This window comes from Lutjanus erythropterus, chromosome 22 (genome assembly GCF_056507025.1).
Source record: "Lutjanus erythropterus isolate fLutEry1 chromosome 22, fLutEry1.hap2, whole genome shotgun sequence".
In the NCBI taxonomy this organism is placed as follows: Eukaryota; Metazoa; Chordata; class Actinopteri; order Lutjaniformes; family Lutjanidae; genus Lutjanus; species Lutjanus erythropterus.
The window spans coordinates 13,992,847-14,009,050 of record NC_139338.1 but is presented as its reverse complement, the minus strand read 5'-3'; the positions used below and the strand labels follow the sequence as shown (position 1 = coordinate 14,009,050).

Genomic DNA, 16,204 nt, shown 5'->3' with positions numbered 1-16,204 from the left:
GAAAATGTAGGGAGTAAAAGTGAAAAGTTGTCAGACAAGTAAATATGCAAGTATAGATACCTGAAAGCTCTACTTAAAAATAGTAAGTATTTTTACTTAGGTACTTCCCATCTCTGCTGACAGTATTGCAAAGTTGTAAATGATACAGATGTCAGTCCACCTTGACAGCAAAGTGAGGGCCCGACCTCGGCTGATACACTTCAAAACCCAGCAGCTTCAGCTCTAAAGCCTGCGGTGAAGAGAGCCAAAGCCGGCACTAAGTGACATGTCAGTCAGTTCGTCTGTTTGGAGCCTTCAATTCCCCACGGCCTGAGCTTATTTACTGCATTTGTATGAAAAGCCGCGGAGAGGAGAGGACTGAGAGCCTGGCTGGCTCTCTTACATATGTATACAGTGTTTGGAGGCAATGCGTAAAGAGCATCTCCACACCCCTCCCTCCTCCTCCTCCTCCTCCTCCTCCTCCTCCTCGCAGCCTGGTAGCAACTACAAACAACTTGGGAGAAGGGTAGAGCCATTTATATATTCAAAAATGGGTCAGGGATGAAGGTAATCGGAGCAGGAGAGAGTGTTAACAAGTGCAACACAAAAAGACAAAACTGCGATGATACCTGGAATCTGTTAACCGAGATTCTGGGCGCATTAGAGGAAGGAGAGCACCGGTGACATTAAAGATGCTACTAGTCATCTTCTTAACCAGATCTGAAGTCATTTTAATATTAGTTAGAGAAGGGGAGGGGAAGGGGATGGGGGGTACACACACAACAAACCATCAGGCATGCGTTTCAGAGTCTGATTTGTTACTATTCATGGCTAAAGCGGAGAGGAACTGTAATACTAGACATGCTTGTTAAATTCACAACACTCCAAAGCTGCCTTCTAGCAAATCCTGTCTTTTGGTTGTCAGCTTAAGACACCCCGGCATATGCATATGTAGGATTTTTAAGCTCTGTTAAATGGATAGCGGTGTCGTGGCCTATCAAATGACTATAAGCCACTTGCCTTTTTTCGGGGGGGAAGGGAAGCATTTACAGAAAAAAAAGCAAGACAGCAATGCATTACCTTGTATGCAGTTTTCTCTATCCTCCTGTTAACTCCACATTAGAGGCAAACAGAGGCATTTACATGTGTGTTTTTAGGCTGCGGGTGACAGTAACGCTCCACCCTGCCATATTAACGACTGGCACTCTGTTTAAGCCAACGACAGGGGAGTGGCAACAAACAATGACAGAATGCCTGTTTTCGATTGTGAGGCCACGAAAGAAGGTGCGCCCTTCAGCGCCGAGGCAGTTTGCAAATAAATTATTGTGCGGGAGTTATTGAGCTGGAGCAATTGCTCAGTCAGTCTACTCGGAGAATGCGCGAATGTGTGTTTGTGGCGAGTGTGTTTGTGCCTGTGTGAGTGGACTTATAGATCCAGTGCCATTTATTTCCCAGAGCTGGAGCGGGGCAGTTAGGGAGGCGTAAAAGGAAATGAGTTGTGAAGTGGCCATTGATCCTGGCCCGTACGAGGTTGGCTAGAGACTGCAGGACTGCTGGCCACAGTATGTGCGACTGAATGGCTGCCTCTTATTTACACTGAGGTGGTTAACCTCGGCCCAGTTCATTTATCACTGGGCTAATGTGCTACACAGGAAAAAAAAAAAAAGAGGAAAAGTGTGTCAGGTCAAACAAAAGGCCTTATCCAGAATGATGGCTTCTATTTAATGTATTTAACATTGCCATTTAAATATATGAAAATGTTAATGTATGTGTAGCTCCTGTTTTACTTAGTTAATTTCTTGTGAGCAAAAAAAAGCTTTTCACAGCAAGTGACCTCTGTGACATTATATCCTGAATTCACACAATGACTGTACAACAAAGGGGCTAACAAGAACAATAAAGGGTTCTACAGCTTGTCCCAGAAGAGAAGTCTTTGTGGTTCCTGGTAGAACCTTTCGTTAAGGTTCTACTTCAGAGTATTCTATGCAGAACCCAACATAAAGCATTATACCTAGGACCATCAGTGAAAGGGTTCCCTTCTGAGCTACAATGGTTCTACCCAGAACCCCCTTTCCATCTTCTAAAGGTGAAAACAAGAATCCAGCTGAAAACCCTTTTATATTCCAATGGTTTTATTTAGGAACCATCCAGGGAGGCGTACCAAGAACCCTTGTTAATGGAAAAGAGAGAATCGGAAAAAAAAAAAAACGACAAAAGAAAAAGATTAAGGATAAGATTGCGCACACTACAACAGTGGTTCTCAACCTGTGGGTCAGAACCCAGGGGGTAGTGGAGACTAAAATAAAACATGAGGAGCAAAAAAACAATGTGTTCAAAACAGTCAGCGTAGCAAAATCTAGCTACTACTAGCATTCATGAGGGGAAATGAAGGCTGCACTTTAGACTGACGGATGTACCAGAGAGAGACAGTGTATTTGTGAGAGTCCAACAACAACGAACACCAACCTGATTATTCTGGTTGAGAACCACTGCACTAGAAGACATTCACATATACAAGTACACCTGCGCTGCCCCTCGACCTGTAGCCGACGCCGCCTCCTGCACGGCTCCTGACTGCTTGAGCATAAAATACCCATAAGTGTTTATTTCCAGCAGATTTCACTCCGTCTATCTCCCTCATCCTCTACGTCGCCTGCGCTCTCCGTCCCTTTCTCCTCGTCTCTCTTTCAAGTCTTGCAGCTTGACATTTCGCCGCGCTCTCGGGGGACTCCTGTGCGAAATGGAGTTACTGGGAGAGCGCCACTGTAAATTCCAGAAGGCCACATGTAATGTGTCTTAAACATAGATGGACGGGCCCGGGTTTCGAGGAGCTGAAGAACGAGACGGAGGGGAGAAAAATGGGAGAGAAGAGGAAGAGGTGGTGTCTGGGTAGATAATAGAATAATACTGTGTTTTGTCTGGGGAAGGGTGAGCAAACAGTAGCCATGCTGTCATTCACACCCTATATCTTTAGTGTCATCGCAGAGGGGGAAACTACAGGCCTATATGTCACAGGCCTGTATGTACTATTCTGTGGGGACTGTCTGCCGATAGCTTGAAATAAAAAGAAGGATGGCTTTCATTGTAAATAAGTCAGACACAAGCCGTCTTTTCACTGAAAGGGGGAAATAATTTTACAAAGACATACAGTACACGCCGCTTCCCTAATGCTCCTCTAGCCTTTACAGAGGAACCTTATCTTCACACCGATGATGATGGTTAACAATAGGCCCCTTTATGAAATCGTTCATATTTCAGCTGAGGTCTGTCTCCTGTCCTGAGAGGTGATTGATGCATCAGGCCAGGGCCAGTGTCTTATTTACACAGTTGAGTGGGGCAATCTCAGGCCTGAAAGATAAACCTAATGAGCTTCTTTGTGTAAGGGTGCAAATGAGAGACACCATCCTCCCCTCCCCTCCTTCCTTTTTCCATCCAAAGGGACAGTCTGGGTGATTAGGCCTTTAAATTATGCTCAAGGGCAAAGCCCAGATTTGCATCTTAGGTGTGCGAGTGTGTGTGTGTGTCTTCTCATATGCAGTAACAGAGAGAAAGACAGAGAGGCAGGTGAAGGGCAGAGAGGGAAAGATGCTTGAGGCTTGTTTGTGAGAGGTGATGGATAGCAGGTGAACACTGTGTGTCAGTATTTTAAGTATTTACCCACACTAAACAACAAACTCCAGTTGTTATAAGAGGGAGGTGAGCTCACGTGTCTGTCAAATGAACGTGCACACACATGCACGCACACACACTGTCATTTTGTCCTTTGTCTGTGGGGTAACTTTCTCCCTAATGACTTTCATTTTGGGGAGAATTTTCATTTGCCCCTAAACCCTAAATATTACCCATCACTTGCTGTCAGATTTCTCATCCCTTCTATTTCCTCCAGCTAAACAGCGAGGAAGGCAGGTTAATTGCTGTCACTCTCAAGTTGGACCACTGCCTAACTCTCGTGTAGCGACAGGGGGTAGCCTGGAAGTAAGATGGCACCTTGGCGCACTTATTGTAATTTATGTCAAGATGCCGCAGTCATTTAAATGGGGTTGGATAGTTTGCATTTTGCTGCATCATGTGCCTCGGGAAAACACTGCAAAATGCACTCCCAACCAGTTTACCAACACGTAGAGCTCTGCAGCACTCGCTTGTAAACTGCATTTTTTTTGCAAAAGTAAATAAATTATTGTCCTCAAAAACAAGCAGTACACATTCCACATTAAAAACTAAACACAAGACGACTTTCATAAAATAAAATATGAGATTTGGAAGGTCTAAACTAAATCAAGTATCATAATATCACAACAAGAAAATATCGACGCACTTGAGAATCACAATATTATGTTTCGTGATACTTAATCGATTCTCAAAAACGCAGCATTGTGATATTGGGATAAATGCAAATATTTGTGGCAGCTGTTCATTTTGTGTTGTGTTTAAACCCCCAACTGCTCTACTGTAAAAAGAACCACACAGGAATTTAATGGAATCATCTAACCTAAGTTTTTTTCAATTCAAGTTAATTAAACTTAAAATTTCTAGTATTTATTTTCTGAACACTTCATAACTTTTAAACAAGACCTCTTCTAAATTTGAGTCTTTCAACTTAAAATGATGAGTTTAATAAATACTGTACAGCGTTTAATCAACTCCTTATAATAAGTTTCTAAAGAAATATGATTAGTCTATAAAAAGACTTCCCAGCACGCATTGTTTGAGAGTTAAAACTCTCAGAGACCAATCATTATTTTTTTTGTAGTTTTAAGAAAACATATATGAAGAAAACTTGCTGTCTCAAATACACTTTATAGTAAGTCATAATCGTTTATTTTGTCAATTATGAAAACACTGCAATCCAATGATGAAGGTTAGTATTAAAGTCCACTTACAGTTTAATAGATTATAATAAATGTTTGTCAGTCTTAAAAGTTGCTGGTTCAACTTATTATCTTGAACTTACTGAACATGTCATCTCACTTTACTATAATGTAGCTTTTAAAACCAAGTAAGGACAACTTTTATGCAATATCACAATATAATAATGATATCCAAAACCTAAGGCGATATCCAGTCTTATATCACAATATTAATATAATGATATACTGACCAGCCCTATGATTTCAGACAAAATGTTCATATTTGAAGCTACTGTTCCCCGATTATGTTTGAGTTTAATGAGCCGGTGATGTGGATGAGTAGTGGGCTGTGGTGACAGAAGGCTGTCCCCACAGCTATCCAGAGGTCCTTGGTTAAAACAACTGACCCGGCCGCAATAGATAAGCCAGGGCCTCCATCTTCCCCTGAATATCAATATGCTCCAGTACAGTAGTGAGCCCATTTAGAGGGGGCAGAAGCCCTCAGTATTGGCTCATCAATCCCACTGATAACCCTGGCAGGATTAAGTCTACAGACCACTGTAATCAACTAACAGCCTCATTATGGAACATTATGGTATAGATCCAAAGATCAATGCGTGTACATACATAGCAGCATCTAATATTAAAACATAAGACTGACTACAGCCAATGATAAATTGATTAGTAATATGAGCTCAGCACAATCTTTTTTTGCTCTTTTTTTTAACAGGGGAGCTTTTAGAGTGATCATTTTAGCATAGTAATTAGGGTTGTGCAACATTCATCATTTGCTCTGATACATATCTGCAGCTGGCAAATTGCAATCAGATACAGTGGGTATCTAATCTGTGATCTCAAATCAAATTAGGTCTATTTAGACAACCTTGGGAATGAGGGTGATGAAACCCTGACAGAAATTAGGGGTTGAAAATTCAATTGTGACACAGTAGTTATTATTCAGATGCATGGATAAGGGAGTGTGTGGCTTTCATATTGAACACAATGACCTATATGAACAACAGTGTAGACTATATAGAGGATTTAATTGAATATAAACAAGGAAAAAGAAAAACTATCAGTACTTGAATATGGAAAAATGCCCCCCTGCTGGTAAACTTGCTCCCCAGTGCTTGCTCTTGGTGGGAAAAATTGGGTTTATAGTCTGGATCTGCTGTATTTGAGAAGTGCCCTGGGATAACTGTTATGATTTGGCACAATATAAATAAAGTGTGACTGACTCTAAGATGACAAGACCTTAAGATTATATTTTACAGCATTTAAAATGAATTGCAATAAAAAAAAAGTATAATAAAATGTTAACTTTTTGCAGTAGAATTTTTTCTGTTTTCTAAAGCAACTAGAGCGACAACATTTTGATGATTAATCGATCAGTTGTCAACTGTTAAATTAATTGTCAACTATTTTAATAATCTATTCATAGTTTTGAGTCATTTAAAAGAAAACGTCCAAATTTTCAGCTTCGCACTATCTTTTGCTTTATTTTCAGACTAATCAATTTATTGTTTCACATGATTTTTTAAGGACAAAAGGTAAAAATTCTTTAATTTGTGAATATTTTCTGGTTTCTTTATCCCACTATGATAGTTAATATCTTGATGACATCACCTTGGGCTTTGGGAAACACTGACATTTTTTCACAATTTTCTGACATTTTATGGACCAAGCAACTAAACAATTAACCGTGAAAATGATCGACACATGAATTAATAATGAAAATGATTATTATTATTGGTCACAACCCCAAATGCATGAATATAGGCTCATGTGTAACTTGGTCTTGATCTGTGTCCTACAAGCCTTTGGCCGAATCTAAGGCGACGAGACCTTAAGATGCTGCTTTTCTAATTATAGCTGCAGGTGGTATTTTGGAGCTGCTAGGTAATGGCAGAACCCACAGGGACAGTGGGAGAATTCATCAGTGCTTATTATTAATCATCCCCCCAGCAGCGTGATGAGAGACTGGAGCTTCTATACCCACCGGACCACTCAATGTCATTCCAAATATGGGTGGAAAATTACACCCAACAGCCTTCCTTCAAAATGGACTCGAGCGCGGACGTGGATTGGAATTTTTTAGCTGCACACAGGTGCAAAAAAAAAAAAAAAACGTGGATGGATGCATGAATATATGACCAGAAATGCATGCTCTGTGCACACCGTCAGGCACATCACAACATCACCTTCTTTAGACGACTGCAAAATAGCACAGTTCAATGCCTACAAATGTTTTTTTTTTTTTTTTTTAAGAAAGGAAAACTCTATCTATCGTCGTCTCTGCAGCATGAGCTCGCCACAGGAAGTGTGTGTGAAGTTAACAGCACAAGGCCCCTGTTTTAAAAAGCCTCCAGAGACCTGTTAGCTGGACTGCTCATTTCAATGTGTCTGTCTCTGGGCTGGGAGAGAAGGAAGGCCTGGGCTGGCCTCTTTACAAGGCACACACACTGTCATACACCCCCCCCACCCCCACCTACCACCACCATGAAGCTCTTAGCCGTACGTCCATCTCAGACACTTAACTAGACACTTTATGCTTACGTCGCTTTTCTGTCTCAGTGCTGTGGCCCCCTTTTTTTTTAACAGCACAGCTTCTTTGTTTTTAGATGATTTATGGAGTTTACATTTACATGCACATATTCACGTACACTTTTCCCTACTTCTGTCAAGCAGACTAATCATGGTAATGTCTGCAACTAAAAATTTATCTTATCATCAATAATTTATAGTTTTCTTGATCAATCAATAGGTCGTTTGGTCCATAAAATATTAGAAAACGGTGAAAAATGTTAATTAAATGTCTTGTTTTGTCAACAACCCAAAGATATTCTGTTTACTGTCACAGAGGAGTGAAGAAACCATAAAATATTCAAATCTTAGAAAGTAAATCCAAGAATTTTGGAATTTTCCTTGAAAAATGACTCAAAACAATGAATCTAATATCAAAATATTTGGCAGCTAATTTAAATGTTGGCGACTAGTCGATTAATCAACTAATCGTTGCAGCTCTAGTAATGCCTCATATTAGATCTCTACAGTTTTACTTATATGTAGGCAATTTTAAATAAAATAGGTCATAAAATATTCATCTCTTTTCTCTCAAAACTATTCCTTGTTTTCACTTTTTCATTTCACAGCATTTAAAATGAATTGCAATAAAAATACTGCAAATACAGTTGCAACAATTAGTCAATTAATTGTTAAGTTGTCAACCATTAAACTAATCGTCAGCTATTTTGATAGTTGATTAATTGTTGTGTTTTTTGGTTTTTTTTTTGAGAGAAATGTCCAGATTCTCTGATTTTGGCCTCTCAAATGTGAATATTTGGTGGTTTCTTTGGTTCTTTATGACAATAAACTACAAAACTCTGAACAAAACAACACATTTGAACAGTGATCAACATTTTTTCACCATTTTCTGGACCAAACAAGTTGAGTAACTGCGGTTAATTGCCAGCCTAATTTCAATTCTGTTACTCTACTAATCTACTAAGTAATTAATGTTGAGGTCTACCAATAGTAAACATTAAGGCTTTTTAAAGTCAAAGAGTTGTCACTTCATATCATTATAAATGGATTTAAGTGACCAAACTGAGACCCTGCTTACACTTCATTATTTTAAACATTTTACAGCCCACACATTTATTTAACTTTTTAAAAAAAATGAACATGAAGTGCAGAGCTGCACCATGTAACTGATCAGTTGTCAGTTTAAATGAATCAACAACTATTTTGACATTTGTTTAATCACATCCTCTCAGACTTTGGGAAACACTGATCAACCTTTTTCAATATTCCCTGACATTTTATGGACCAAACACCACACTGATAAACTGAGAAAATGATCAACAGATCAATCATTGCTGAAAATTGTTGTTATTTGCAGCTTGTAATGCATGAAAGTGGACTCCTAATAGCATCTTCTATTTTACCCTCTTTCTGCAGAAAGCAGTCACCCACCCAATACCTTCAAATGTAAAAGAGTGATGACTGAGAGAGGGAGAGAATTGACCCCAATCAGGTGTGTGAGTGTGTGTGAGTGTGTGTTCAGGAGGAGTGGCAGAGTGGTGATAAATGGGGGGGGGGGGTAAGGCCACAGTGCTGTGATGCCGCTGCAGCCACCAGCAGGACTGCTGGGGCTGTGGATGGAGGATGGGTGTTGAGATGGGACGGGGGGGTATGGGGGGATGGACGATGTGGCATCCAGAGAGGAAGGGGGGGACCTGCAGGACATGCCGCCCCCCTGTTCCCTCTGCAGACACACAGAGACACATCGTCACGTATTGTATCACTCTGACCGAACTGACCACAGGCTTTCAGCTGCTTCCAACACGCACAAACACACACACATATACACACACTCGCATGAAAATCAAACGGAATAGGACAGCATCATTGCGAACCCGCGGCGTTGTCCCCCATCCGCCCTAAAGCCACAGCCCTCTGACCCTGTCTCCCACTGCTCTTTTGGCGAACTGTCAAAGCCATCATTCACCGTGAAAAGACACGAGAGACACTTGACTCCTTTACTCTGCTGGCGACTGACTTTCACAACTCCTGCCCCCTTCCACCGCCTCCCACACTTGTAGTTAATTCACCCTCAACTAGCTCTGACTGAAAAGAACAGAGTCAGTACAACAAAACATGGGCATGACGATGAGAAAGTTAAAGATATTTGGAATTAGTTAGCAGTTAGTTGATTATCAATTTATCATTTGAGTCATTTTTTAAGAAAAAAATCTGTGTGATTATTTTCCGATTGCTTTATTTCTGTAAATATCTAAATATATGGACAAAACAAGACATTTGAGGACATCACCTTACACTTTGGGAAACACTGATCAACATTTTACACCATCTTCTGATATTTTATGGACCAAACAACTAATCAATTTATCGGTTTGAGTCATTTTTTTAAGAAAAAAACATCATTTCATCTCCTCAAATGTGAATGAATTCTGGTTTCTTTAGTCATCTATGACATTAAACTGAATATCTTTTGTGGACAAAACAGGACATTTGAGGATGTCACCTTGGACTCTGATCAACATTTTTCACCACTTTATGGACCAAACAAATAATTGATCAATCAAGAAAATGATCAACTGATCAACTGACAATGAAAACAGCTGTTTGTTGCAGCCTTAAATATCAATACGATGAATAACCAATAGAAGGGAGGAACGTGAACAAGCCAGTCAGTGAGAAAATCTCAAAGTGTCTTTAAAAAAAAAAATCTAAATTACTTTCCAATTGAAAGAGAATTCATGCAAATTAGTCTGAAAAGTGTCCCGGTCAAAGGTTTCTGTGTTGCTGGTGGGTCTGTGGTTTGAGCGTCTGCATCTGCCTCCAACTAGGAGTCGAGTTAGGAGGCCCTCTGGTGGATACAGCACTGCCATGACACACACACACACACACACACACACACACAGACACACACACTATCCAAACTGGTCCGTACGATGCTCCAACACACACATTCTTTTTCTCTGTCTACCTCTCACGCGCACTCACACGCGCTCTCACACGTGGCCTCGCATGGCTGCTACAAGCCCTCTATACATAAAAATAGAGATGCCAGTGCAAAAAAGACAACAAAAAAATCTATAACCAAGTAAAAAAGTCAACATTTTCATCACTCTGCTTCAGGCAAAACACACCGATAGCACAACAAACTCCCGAGAAAATTTACCAACAACACAAACAACCCATTATGCAAACATGTTTTTCCCCCACGTGCTAAAAAAAAAAAAACACAAAAACACAACATAATATTTCCCTATTCCTCCTCCTGCCTGTTCAGAAAACCCCAGCGCTGCCTGAGAAGAGAGCAGAGCAGAGCAGAGCGGCAGAGCGGGGGGGAAAACAGAGTGCGAGAGGGAGAGGAGAGATAGAGCGTCAGAGAGGAGAGACGGAGACGGGGGAGAGAAACACAACTTACCTGCTGTTGTTGCAGATGCAGCAGCTCGACTGTGCTTACTTCGCTGCTCGTGTCACCAGCGCTTGATCTCCCATCTCTACTGCCAGCCTCTAATTGGCTGCTGCTTAGGGTGCTCATTCCATTTTGACTCATTGAACTGTTGCTTATTGTCTCTGTGGCCGACTCCTGCATCATCATGATTTAAAACCTAGAAGTGATTAAGAGGCACCGGTTAGGGCTCTTCTTGTTACAAATTCCCCCCTTTTTTCCCTCCTATTTTTTTTTTTTTTTATGCTTCCATTATCAAGCCCTCAGTCCCCCCCTCTGCAAATTAAAGCATTTAAAGAAGAGGGAGGGGGGAAGGAGAAAAGGGGGTGAGGGGGGAGGATGCAGGAGGAGCAATTATGCATTCATTGTGTAAATGAAGCAATACAAAGAGATGCACGTCCTGGTGCTATTTAAAATGGGAGGGGTGACTAAATGTGGCTTTTTATCCACAAAAATCTGGGCATAAATTTAAGCATATGGCTTTATGAAAAAAGTTGCTTTATTTTTGTCACTGCTATTTTTGATAAAAAACTAATTAAGACAAAAATAAGCTTAAACAAACATGTTATTCACAAATAATTCTTAATATCTCCCCCACACTTTATAGGACAGCCAGGCTGCTGCAACAAGACAGAAAAACAGAAGCAAGCACTCCTAAAATATTTGCCGTCTTGAAGCTGTCACATTTTTTAGTGTGTCGCATCTGAATGAAGTCGCCTAATGACGCAAAGCTAATCATGCAAAATTAAAATTTGGTGGTGGGGAGGAGGTGGAGGAGAAAGAGGAGGAGGCTCAAAAAAAAAATCACATGGTGTAGGGCTGGTGATGAACACTATAATGGGTTTGTCATCTTTATAGTGGCTAAATAAAAAATCTGCCTCACAGGCTTCCATAGAGGCAGATTCAAACCTTATGTACCAATTTATTTTGTGGCATTTAAGAGAAAATCACCGCAATTAAACTTTGTGGTGTGAGAACTACAACACAAGACAAAAACAGTAAATAAATATCAGATTTTTAATTAATTTCCCTGCATCAATCAGGTATGGAAAACCGGTGAAACAGAGAGAAAAGAGAAAGGGAAGAAAAGGAGGAAAAAAAAATCTATCACGAATATCACTAATGATTGTGCTAAAAACAGCATAAATTATGCATATTACCTCCTCTCTCTCCAGTAATAAATGTTTTATCATTTCCCCCCACGTTTAATGCTCTGTACCTTCGCCGGGGCAGAGAGGAGCCCCGCCAACATCAGTCGACATTCTCACAATAAATAAAAGACACTCAGACACCCAACAAAACGGCAACTCGAATATGCTCTCCAGAAATTATGGATTTTGTGCTGTCTCTATTTGGAAAATAATAATTTTTAATATTTAAATTTGCAATTTGAGGCACATTTGAGGCAATTAATATTTCAAAAAGATAAAAAAAATACTGCCTTATGGAGGAAGTTTTCCACAATTTCAATTCCTTTTTGCCACTTTCACTTTTAAAACACACAATTTTACAGCTCTTTCTTGCAACCTAACACCTGATAATCCACATGCATGCAACAAAAAAAAGGTACGAATGATTATGATTATGAGCATCTGTGCCCGGCCCACTTGGGTACGGTGTGTATTCTGGATACGGTGTGTATTCTTTGGCCTGTAAATACAGATTTAATAGAACGTCCTTCGGTGTGTTTGTGTGTGTGTGAGTGTGTGTTTGATGAGGGGCAGATACAGGACAGGCCTTAAAGGATGTCCACAGCCAGGATAAACAGGATCCAGGCAGGGAGAACAAACAGGGCTGAGCTGTTACACAGAGCAGGGCGACAGCTGCCCAGGACACAAGTAAATAGGGAAGAGGCCAGGACGAGGCGTGCTTGTGAACAAACAGGCCCCTGTTTAACACTGCCACGCCGCTCACTACTGATGGAGAGAGACACAGAAAAGAAGACAGAGAGAAAGAGAGGAGCAGAGAGGGTGGTGGTGGTGGGGGTGACGGAGAGAGACAGATGAAAAGAGTGAAAGAGAGGGAGAGAAAAGGAGAGTGAGTGGGAGGGAGGGAGGAAGGTGGTGGAGGTGGTGTTGGTGGCGGTGGAGGGGAGGGGAAAGACTGGCACAATGTGACATCCAATCCGGTGATGAATCTCAGCATAAGAAACTCAAGGCTGCAGCCCGAGATCAGCCGGCTAATAAGTATTCAAATTAGGCATAAATTTTACATGCCCGATGTTTAAAATATTCAGAGAAAGACTGTCTGATTGCCTTTACTACAATTTTATGAACATTCTAATGGAGCCTGGATCTCTCTCTTTTTTTTCTGGCTTTCTTTCTTTCTTGGACCGGCGATGGATGTTCAGAAAAACTTGGAAGATATATGAAACGAGGAAATAAGGATTTTTAATAACATCTGAATGCAATGCAAACTGCTACGGAAGTCTGAGGAAAATTGCCACTTTGATATTAACAAACCAATGAAATTTGCTTTTAATGTGCTTACATTTATAGAGCCAGACCGATATATCAGTTGGCTGATATTATCAGCCCGATATTAGCGTATCACAGGTATATCTGTCTATATCGGTATCTGCTTACATGTTGCACGATTTGCACAGATACATTTTTTACACTTTTCTATTTTTTAGTGTTATAGGCATCAATTTATGCATATAGATATTTATAATTATATAATTTTTAAAAAACACCAGTGAAAGTTTATTGTTTCAGTGCCCTGATGTCAATCTGGATTTTATATGCTGATTAATATGTTGATTAATTTAGATCGGACATAATCAGATTCCTTGTTTTGTCTACAAACCCAAGATATTCAATTTACTGTCACTGATGAGTCAAGAAACCAGAAAAAAACTAATCTGAGAAGCTGAAATCAAAGAATTTGGACATTTTTTCGAAAAAAAAAAAACAACAAAAAAAAATACCCAAAACAGTTAATTGGTTATCAAGTATTTGGCAATTATTAAATGATTGATCGTTGCAGCTCCAATATACAGCTCTGGAAAATTATCAGTTTCTCTAGTTTTACTATTTAATATTTTGTTTTATTCTACACACTTATGACAGTGTTTCTCCTAAAAACAGAATTCAACAAACACTGAAATGAAGTGGTGTATATATAAATATAAAATAAATACATCAATATCTGATTTTTTTTTACTCCCTAATAATGGTTCTGGTATCAGCCTGAAAAATCCATTACTGGTTGGACTCTACCGATTTATAAAACATTCATAACACTAAATATCCTAACATGTTATAAAAATAAGTCAGACGTCATAGCTTGAAAAAAAAAAAATAGACCAGGAAGCCCAGTTTGAATTTAACAAACAATAAAAGCCTGATACTCGGCTTAATCTCGGAGCCATAATCTTTCCTCCCTCCTCCAAAATAAAATCTGTGCAATATGTCTAACTGCAACATAATGATAATGCAGATATATGCAAAGTATATTCGCAGAGATCAGATGGTGCTTTAACCTTAATGACAGCGGTGAGATAAATTAATTAGCCATCTAAAGGCGGCATTCAAATCTGCCAATTAGAATGTCAATTAGAAACACAGCCAGGCTGCAATGATGAGCGGGCTGCCGAGCTGCAGATCTGACTGACTGTGGGGGTGATGGAACTGTCACACACACACACACACACACACACACACACACAAACACACACACACACACAGAATACTCTCAAGAGAGACGGATAGTGACAATACTCGGCACCTGAGGGTGTGACTATATGCATGTATCTGCATCTGCGTGTGTGTGCCGACCACCGTGCCCCGTGCCCTCCCTCCCCGAGGGGTACCAGCCCTGACCCCCGGCTCGAGCCCGTCCTGAACCAACTGGGTCGGAAGGAGACGCGCCACCCCCAGCCACAATATCAACTAGGGGGCCTTCGCTCTCATCTGGCAGCTTTAATGCCGCATGAGTGAGGGCTGCCGGCTTGCCCGCACGTGTGTTTGACATCCCATAAATTGCCGGTGTCCTGCATTTCAACACACCCGCTATTTGATGCCATTTCCTCAAGCCATAATCTTCCAATGAGGGAGAACCCAGACCACTTATTATCCTGATCGGAAACAGAGAGGAAGGCTGTTATTGCCCTGGTAATACGCTGGTAAATCTGTAGATGTATAGCTTTGGGAAGGAAGATGATAGTGATACTAAGTGTTTAGGTTGTGGGGTGGTGGTAAGATAGTGGGAGACGGAGATAACTCTGCGCTCTCTAAATTTGCTGTCGCCCGCGATCGGTGACGGCGCCAACATTTCTATTAAGGTAGAGGCTCGATGGAGGGAGAGGCATTTCCTGATTGAGCAAAGATAGACACTTTATTTGCAAAAGCTTCAGTCCAACTCCGGCTTTTGTCTCATTCTTTGTGCAACCATACCCTTGCTTGCTATTCCTCTTCAGCATGAGCAAATATTTACTCTCGACTGCGCAAATCCGTCTCTTCCATCAGGTGCAAAATCTGAGAAAGGGTCCTGACGACGCATTTGGCCCCGAGATTGGGAGAATTTCTCCTCTTTTCTTTCCGAGAAGTGACACAACAAAGATGTAAGGAGAATTGAGCCTTTCATTGCCTCACACACACACGCACACACACACACACACACACACACACACACACACGCTCTATCTTTCACACATACACACACCTATCATTAAAGGGGAAAGAAGCAGCCCTCCATCTTTGTTTGCGAGCTCTAAAAGCCCTTAATGTAGCCTCATTACCTGGCCTGTCTCCCGCTCTATCATGTGCAGTAAACACACACTATGACACTGGCCATCCATCTAGTGGGAATACACAGCTGTCTGTGGTGCTCCAACAGTGTCTGGGGAACACTGGGGAATTTCACACACTCACACACGCGTGCGTTACGTTGTTAACACACCAGGCTTGACACTGGTTTTCGTGAGGATGTTCTCCACTGTGTCCCTATCTAGAACACTGATCCATTCTCTCATTTTATATGCATGAGTTGCAAAAAAAAAAAAATGTTTTCATTAGGACGAGAAAAGAAAAAGAAGAAAAAAAAAAAAGTGACCAGTAAATCTGTGATCCCAGACGTCCGTTCATTATCAGTTCACATTTCAGGTGGCTGGTTTGGAATTCTTTTGGTTTGTGAGATCAAAATAATAGAAAGGGGAAAAAAATAATAGAAATTACATTTCACAGTCTGCTGACTCCTCACAGCTCCGTGATCAAGTCGAGATATGGTTACCATTTAAAATAATCACACATTCTGTGCTTGAGTGAAATTAATTCATCATTGCCATAAGTTACCATGCATACAAAATAAAGAAGTAACTGGGCAGGGGGCTCACATTTTCAATACTTCAGATTGCTTAATAAATCAAAATGCCACATATGTGCTGACTAAAAAC

General features: G+C 40.6%; 1 protein-coding gene across 5 annotated transcripts in view; it reads right to left on the bottom strand.

Moving 5' to 3' along the window:
- The window catches only part of foxp2 (forkhead box P2), a 128,743-nt gene that overhangs the window by 76,513 nt on the left and 36,026 nt on the right, over positions 1–16,204 (bottom strand). For 4 of the 5 annotated variants that reach the window (XM_084710513.1, XM_084710516.1, XM_084710514.1 and 1 more), the window contains exon 2: positions 10,783–10,969. The exons of the other annotated variant lie outside the window; for it this stretch is intronic. In XM_084710513.1, the coding sequence (XP_084566639.1) occupies positions 10,783–10,959 (177 nt within the window). In that variant the 5' untranslated portion in view covers positions 10,960–10,969. The remainder of the gene's footprint in view (positions 1–10,782; positions 10,970–16,204) is intronic. 5 annotated transcript variants of the gene reach the window in all.